The sequence below is a fragment of the Colobus angolensis genome, unplaced genomic scaffold (assembly GCF_000951035.1).
Source record: "Colobus angolensis palliatus isolate OR3802 unplaced genomic scaffold, Cang.pa_1.0 Scaffold136, whole genome shotgun sequence".
Lineage (NCBI taxonomy): Eukaryota > Metazoa > Chordata > Mammalia > Primates > Cercopithecidae > Colobus > Colobus angolensis.
In genome coordinates, this window is record NW_012114444.1 from 1,639,511 (window position 1) to 1,647,498 (window position 7,988).

Below are 7,988 nucleotides of genomic sequence, written 5' to 3' on the forward strand. Positions count from 1 at the left end.
CCCGCGAGGAGGCGGGGCGGACGGCCTCCCGGAAGCGCGGGACCTAGTTTCCGTCCTTGCGCAGAACTCTCCTCGCGGAGTCCTCGCGCTACGGGTTGGCGCGAGAGTCAAAAGGCGTCGGCCGCCTCTGGCAAGATGGCTGCTGCGGAGGCGTTGGAGTGCGGAAACCTGGAGCCGGGATGGCGACGTCTACACTGAGTCGGAGGCGAAGGTCCCAGCTCTTTTCCTGTCGTTTGCGTGAGGCTGGACGGGGTGGGGCGGGGGAAAGGCGCCGGGTGTCCGCGGCCGCCCCTGAGACGGGGAAGGAATCCCCTCCCGAGCGGCGGCCTTCCAGGGCTGGTGTCCCTAAGGCCCAGGGAGAGACCGCGGACACGAGACCGGGCTGGGCGAGAGCTGTGCTCTCTGCTCGTTGAAGCGAGTTCCTCGGCTTTACTCGAGATGTTATTGAGCGCGTCCTCCCTCGAGGCCAGCTGGGGAATCAGAAGGGCCCTGCCCTCAGGGCGCCTCCCAGGGGCTGCGCCGAAGGGCGGGTCGCGGCCAGGGCGCGCGGGACAAAGGAGACCCCACATGCTTGCGGGGCGGAGTCCTGGCGGCGGCGCGGGGCAGGGCCGGGGGTACTCGGTGACTGGAGACCGCCGGGCAGGAGCGCGGGTTGAGGCCGCACTTGGGTATTTGCGCGTTTACTTGCTTATTGCCTGTCGGCGCAGGAGGAATGCGAACTCGGTCATCGCAGGGTCCCATGTTTCTGTTGCTAGGAAGTAACTTAAAGTATTTAATAAGAGCCGAAGGAAGAAATAGAGTCCTTGAGGGACAGCCCCTGATTTCATCTGCTAGGAATTCACGGGACGGCTTCTTTCTGAAGTAGCAGTCGGGGGTGAGGTGGTTTCGTGTGTTTGCTTACAAGTGAGCTGAATAACGTGTAAGCTATGTCGGTCGGTCTACTCAGCTACAGTAAGTCCAGTTCGGCAAATAGTTTGGAGGAAGACTGGTTTTGGACATTTTCCGTTAATCGAAGGAGCTAAATCTACAGGTCTAAAGTCTTGACAACATTATGCTTCATACGCAGAGGCAGTACAAGACAGTAATTACATCATTTGCAACTACTTAACCCTATGGTCAACAGTTCTTGGTATTTATTTATTTGTTTATTTTAGATGGAGTCTCACTCTGTCGCCAGGCTGGAGCGCAGTGGCGTCATCTCGGCTCACTGCAACCTCCATCTCCCGGGTTCAAGCGATTCTTCTGTCTCAGCCTCTCGAGTAGCTGGGACTACAGGCACCCGCCACCATGCCCAGCTAATTTTTGTATTTTTTTTTTTAGTAGAGACGGGGTTTCACCATATTAGCCAGGATGGTCTCGATCTCCTGACCTCGTGATCCGCCCGCTTCGGCCTCCCAAAGTGCTGGAATTACAGGCGTTAGCCACTGCACCTGACCCCAAAATATATATTTAAAAAATTAAAAAACACATAGTCCCCTCACACGCATCTCCCAAAAGCCACACAACCCAGACCAAAGGGAAAACAAATCAAACTCAATGCCCTCACACACAAGCCGTCTTTGAATTAGGATTTACAAATTTATATATTCTTTTCTATGGAAGAAAAAAAAAACACACAGAAAAAACCACTGGGGTAAGGAAAAATTTGTAGGTGAAGGCCCAATGTCTGCCTAAGCTAACAGAAAGCAGAATCATGATTCGTGCTTTTCCTGTATTTTGAGTGGGATGCAGCCTAACAGCACAGCCCTCCGTGGCCCACCAAATCCTTCAGCAGTCATAGGCCCGCGGAACGCTGGAAGAGCAAACCGCAGCCTTCCAGATTCTTCAGCGAGTGCCAGGGTGCAGGCTCTGCATGAGACTGCCAAAGAGATGGCAGCTTTCCTTGCAAGTTTTCCACTGCCTACAAAGGCCATTTTTCCCTATAAAAAAGATGCCAGGTCAAAAAAAAGTACAAGGGAGAAAAAGAGTTCTCTACTGCAGTGAGAATCTTGCAGTCGCAGGCTGATCTGAGGCAAGTCCCACGACGCAGGGGTGGTGCTGCGTCCACCACACAAGTGCAGGCGTTACTTGGGCTCCTCGATCACGCCCTTGCTGAGGTCTGTCATTTTGGGGTATTTTACCTTCTTCTGGTCCAGCTCGTTCTGAGCCCAAAGTAGTAGTTTCAGTAATTTTGCCAGTTTGGGTGTTGACTCGCGATTTTCATAATCTAGGACAGCTTGGTTAACTTCACTCCACACCTAGAATATAAATACATCTGATAAAAACCACCACACACGCAGAGCACCAGTAGAATCTATTAAAAACATGCAGTTTAAACAAAGTTTAAGCCCTTAACTGCAAGACACTCTCGGGACATGAAACACATAGTCCTTGCCTGGGGAAGCTCACAGTCTGGTCGGCAAATGTCACATCCAGCCTCGATGGCAGTTAAGTGCCATGAGCAAGGCTTGAACAAAGTGCTGAGGGGACTGGGGAGAGGCAAGACCAGCGTAGCAGGACATACCAGCACCCTCCTCACAAGCCTCAAGAAAGCATCTCAAGTGGACTCTAAGACAGGCGATCCTTCCAAGACAGTGTAGGGAGGACAGAGCCCTAGGAGAGGACCTGGGGGAAGAGTGACCTGGGTCTGGGAAGGTGAGAAGCTGTCATGTTCTGCCAGACAAAAACAGCAGTGAGAAGAGAAAAGTTTCAGAAAAAAGGATTTTAAATGAAAAAATACTTGGGACCTAAACAGAAAGAAGGTTCAGATAAACATGGGAAATCTAAGGGTGTGAATACTCTGCAACGGTCACCAAGTCTGTTGTCCCTGGTTTGACAAAAGATTAAAAGCCAGAGAGGGGCCAGGCACGGTGGCTCACACCTGTAATCCCAGCACTCTGGGAGGCTGGATCACCTGAAGTCAGGGGTTCGAGACCAGCCTGGCCAAAATGGTGAAACCCTGTCTCTACTAAAAATACAAAAATTAGCTGGGCGTGGTGGCACACTCCTGTTAGTTCCAGTTACTCCGGAGATAGAGGCAGGAGAATCGCTTGAACACAGGAGGCGGGGGTTGCAGTGAACCGAGATCTCGTCACTGCACTCCAGCCTGGGCGACAGAGCAAGACTTCATCTCCAAAAAAAGAGTCATGAGGGAACCACTTAGCATCCCAGGCACAGAAGCCACCTCTCAGTCCACACCACAAAGCCACACACTTGGTGTCTTTGCAAAGCCCCCTCGGAGCACGCTGGAATGGAAGAAAGCTTCCCTCTGGTGGGCCCCACCTTCTGCCTCTGCATGGTGTGGAGGAGGTCTCCGAAGGGTGACTCCTCGGGACTATCAAAGGCCAGCAGCGCCAGGGTACGCTCCATCTCTGTGAGGCACTCTCGACTCTCCTCGCCCTGCTCCGCCAGCTGAGTCTGCGCAAACTCCAGTGCCGCCTCTGTCTCCCGCTGGCGGATCAGCTCGATCAAATGCTGTTGCTGGAGGCAGAGACAGACAAGCTTGACCCACACACACCCAAGACAGGGACTCAGGGCAGGTGGTACCAGGTCCCCATCAAAAGTACATCACAGAGGGAAGACTTTTCTTGCATCTCTGAGTTATCAAATTCGCATTTTTAAAACAAAAAAATAACTTCTGAACTACATAAAAGAGCAAACTCAAACCCCTCCCCCCCACATGCATTAAAATAACATTAAAGCAAATTAGCCTAGTTATTTCTCGATCATTGCAAATAACTTTAACTTATCAAGTATCCACAAACCAGACTGCTCTCTCCTGAAACTTACCTGCAAATGGAAGTAAAGATATCGGTTTGTGTCCAAGAGCTCTGGGTGGAGGCTGTTGATCAAGGCGATGGCCTCCTGAATCTGGCCTTTCAGTATCATCTCCCGGATCTTGATTCGTTCATCAAGTGTTTCCAGATCCACACTAGGTTCGATCCCAGATTCCATTCGAAACTTCTCCGCTGCTTCCTTAAAGCCCTCTGAAAAGAAAAACCATCTTCACTGCTAGGAAAGTTAGCAAGGAATTAAGGCAAAGACTTTGTATCTCCAGAAACTCCAGTTGCCTCAATCAATCACCTCTAATGTGAACCACACTTTCTCAAGAACCCAGTATTAATATCTTTGTAATTTACAAGTCATGCTCTCAAAATACATATAGAAAATGAGAAGAATATACTTCATTCTTTGTTATCCCATCCAGAAACTCTAATCCGTTAGCAAACGGGTCAGAATGGCTGCTGGCCTAGTGTGTTGGTGTGGGCTCCTTTGAGGACAGATAATAGGTCCAGATGTCAGCAGCTGCAGCTCTGGTGCCAGATTAGGCAAGTCACACTGGCTCAGCCTCCACAGCACAGGAGCCCTCCATGGCCAGCTCCACCTGCAGTGGCCTGGTGACTCCCACCTCTTAAGCGTGTCTACAATTTTTCAAAGCCAGCATGTGTGCCCCTTCCCCTGCCCCCAACGTAATTTAGGCCTAAATTTCCTCATCACCTTCCAAAAATATTTTTTTTTGAGATGGGGTCCCACTCACTCTCCCAGGCTGGACGGCGGTGACACAGTCTTGGCTCACTGCAACCTCCGCCTCCCGGGCTTAAGTGATCCTCCCACCTCAGCCTCCCAAGTAGCTGGGACTACAGGCACAAGCCACCACACCCAGCTAATTAAAAAATTGTTTTTGTAGAGACAAGGTCTTACTATGTTGCCCAGGCTGATCTCCAACTCCTAGGCTCAAGTAATCTTCCTCTGTCTCTCAAAGTGCTGGGATTACAAGCATGAGCCATCATGTCTGGCCTAAAAAATTTTCACAGAGATTAATTTGGGAGTACGAAATGGGGACTAACAGGAGGGAGATTTTTCATGTCATGCCTTTTAAAAACATCTATTTTCTCGCCATATAAAGCACTGCCCTTCCTCCAACTGACATCAAGAACAGCCTGAGTGTTACTTCCCTCTGCACGCTTCTGCCCTTCCCCATTCTCGCCCTCTGAGTTGGGCATACCTTCTAGAAACAGGCCACCATACTTTAGCAGACTGGCCAGAAGAGATCAACTATTTGGGCTTTAAATATACTTACTTCACAACAGTCTCAATTACCTTGACTAACTGTAAAACTGTTAAAGGCTGAGAAATGGGTTTGTGTTAGGGCTCAGAGACCTGGAATAATCTCATCTTCAGAAAAGGTTATCTTTCATATGATAATTTACAACTTATCAGGCTAGCATTGTGTTTTTATAATGTCTGAACACAAATAACTACGTCGTCAAACCTCAGGGCTACAGCACTCCTTATGTGTTCAAAAAGGGAGAATCACATTCGCGCAACAACATCCTTGCTGTAAGCCAATACCTGTGACCAGGTAGTTCATGATGAGGCGGTTCATGTCTGCTCTCTGGACGTGCAAGTTATTGAGTTTTTCCATCCACTCATCTTTCGTGATTTCATCGGGTTTTTCTGCATAACTCATTCTGATTTATTTCTACAGGAAAAAAATAACAGCTGAGGGAGGGGTTTAGATGCTCCTCCAGGTGCAAAGGGTAGGGCTGGAGAGCTGTGAGCTAGAGAATCCCACACTGAGCATGCACTGAAAGAGAACGCTGCCATGGGACACCCACCAGACTGAGAACGCCAGTGCTTAGCAAAGAAGAAGTTCACTTGAACTTTTCTACTGTGGTATCAGGAGAATGGACTATATTACGAAAACAATCTGGCATTCCTTATGAAGCTGAATATGTGTGCTCCTCACAACCCAGGAATTCTACTTTTAATACATTTATATTCTAGAAAAACTCACCAGGATGCACCAAACACAGACAACGCTGTTCATAGAAGCACTGTTCAAAGCGGCAGAAATGTGGAAGTCACCCACCTGAGCATTCCTTCAACAGCAGCATGGACCAAGGGACTGTGGCACACAGAATAACTGTGTGTTTAAAACCCTTGGGCAGATGGGTTTTGGAATTCAGAATTCTTCAATGTACAACGATTATTTGGCACAATTTACCATATAACAGCCTCACTGGAGTTTGGGGGAGCTCCCCATCATCAGACATTATTTCTTCAGTGTAATGTGTTAAGTATCCATACTAAGTAGTAGAGGCTATTAAACTTCACCTGGTGAGGTTTTGGCCACCAAATAGGTTAAAAACAAAACCAGAAACTTTGGTTTCAGAGATGTTTAGATTTCAGCATTGCTGAGAAGGGACAGTGGTCATGTACTCACACAAGAGAATTTCATAAAGCAGTTAAAATAAATGAACATCACACAAAGTCACATGGACGACTCTCATAAAACAATTTGAACGAAAGAAGAGAGATGAGGGAGAGGCAAAATGTGGCCTGAGCTTTATTACGAACAACAAGACAAAATACATGATATGTGCTTTAGCAACAAATATGTGGCAAACCTATTTTGTTTTTTAAAACAAGGGCATGAAAGCTGACACTCAGGAGGGGATTATCTGTGGGAGGGGCAAATGGCTGAAGACCCAGGCAGTTGTTGCAGCTATGGGAGAATGGGCAAGTACCTGAGACAGGCAGGGGCATGCCACAGTCCATTCGGTCTTTCTGTTTTGTCACTGATACATATGTTATATGATGCTACTTTATACAAAGTACTGCTGAAGTGTTTCAATAAATTAAAAAACTTTGGTCTCTTGGCTGAAAACGGGATGAATGCAGGGTGGTGAGAGCTGAGCAGCAAGTCCATTAGGGAGACACCCAAGTGAGAGAGAACATCGGCAGAAGAGACGGAGAGCAAGGTGAGATCAAGATGCTTCGGCCACAGAGTCAATGGCTGCTGCTGGACAGAAGATTACCGGACAAAAGAAAGGGAAGAACCGAAGATGGTCACAGGTTTCAAGCATGAGAGGCCCTGCAAGATGGGACCACAAATAAGGAGGACGGACTGGAAGAAGAACAGGTTTGAGGAGCAGGGCAAGTTTGACGTGACTATTAGACATGTGGCTGGAGAAATCAAGCAGGTGTCTGGATTACAGATCCTGAGCTCACTGCTGAAAACATGAATTAGTGAAACGGGGGGGGGGGCCCACAGGAATATTTAAAGTCAAGAATTCTGCAAAGATCATAGAGTGAGGGTAGATAGGGAATGAGAATCGTCATTACTTGGAGGATGCCATCCTTGAAGGTCAAGCAGAGAAAGTGGCACCAGCAGAAGAAAACTTGCTGCGGAGCGGCAGGTAAAGTGGAGGAGAAACCAGGAGTCAGTCGCTGTCACACACGAACACCCATTCTCTCATAATCAATTGCAAAACTCACTGAGACCAAATTTTTATTCACGACAATTAAAGGTAACTTAAGGGCCCATTTTCTCTTTCTTTCTTTTTTCTTTTCTTTTTTTGAGACAGGCTGGAGGCCAGTGGCGCGATCATGGCTCACTGCAGCCTCGACCTCCTAGGCTCAAGCGATCCTCCCACCTCAGCCTCCCCAGGAGCTGGGACAACAGGAGCGCACCACCCCGCCTGGCTAATTTTTTTATTTTCAGCAGAGACGGGAGTCTCGCTGTTGCCCCGGCTGGTCTCGAACTCGTGGGCTCAAGAGATCCGCCCACTTCGACCTCCGCCACCGCGCACGGCCCTAGGACCAAGGTTAAGAGGTCCCTACGAAAAGGCACTTTTTTCTCTCAGCCCATTCGGTGATCGGTACTCACAGCGCTTCCACTCCGGGCAGTTACATGCGCCCATAAAAAGCAACAACTTTGTAGAACTGGCCCGTCCTGTTGTTAGCAGGAAGAACTCGGTAGTCTCAAACTCCAGCATAACAAGATTCAACAGAAGAAAATCCTACTTTCTATGCCACACTTTACGTCCTCACCCGCTCGGTTTCTGCTTTAAAGCAGCAGATTTTGTTAAAAAGACCTCGTTACAGACGTCGCTCCTCCAGAGACAGCTACCGCCGCCCCTCAGGCTGGGACCGCCCCTGAACACCGGCGCCTGAGGCCGCGCGCCTGGAGGCTGAGCCCTGACTGCCCCCTGGGCACCGGCGCG

General features: G+C 49.0%; 2 protein-coding genes across 2 annotated transcripts in view; one reads left to right on the forward strand and one right to left on the reverse strand.

Moving 5' to 3' along the window:
* Positions 1-52: 52 nt before the first annotated feature.
* The window catches only part of DIDO1 (death inducer-obliterator 1), a 71,011-nt gene continuing 63,075 nt past the window's right edge, over positions 53-7,988 (forward strand). The window contains exon 1 of the mRNA XM_011934467.1: positions 53-211. The gene's annotated coding sequence lies outside the window, so the exon portion shown is untranslated. The remainder of the gene's footprint in view (positions 212-7,988) is intronic.
* Positions 1,559-7,988, reverse strand: part of GID8 (GID complex subunit 8) — a 22,307-nt gene continuing 15,877 nt past the window's right edge. Inside the window, exons 3-6 of the mRNA XM_011934470.1 lie at positions 5,332-5,461; positions 3,769-3,965; positions 3,262-3,459; positions 1,559-2,237 (exon numbers count right to left, since the gene is read on the reverse strand). Coding sequence (XP_011789860.1) covers positions 2,064-2,237; positions 3,262-3,459; positions 3,769-3,965; positions 5,332-5,449 — 687 coding nt within the window. The 5' untranslated portion in view covers positions 5,450-5,461 and the 3' untranslated portion in view covers positions 1,559-2,063. The remainder of the gene's footprint in view (positions 2,238-3,261; positions 3,460-3,768; positions 3,966-5,331; positions 5,462-7,988) is intronic.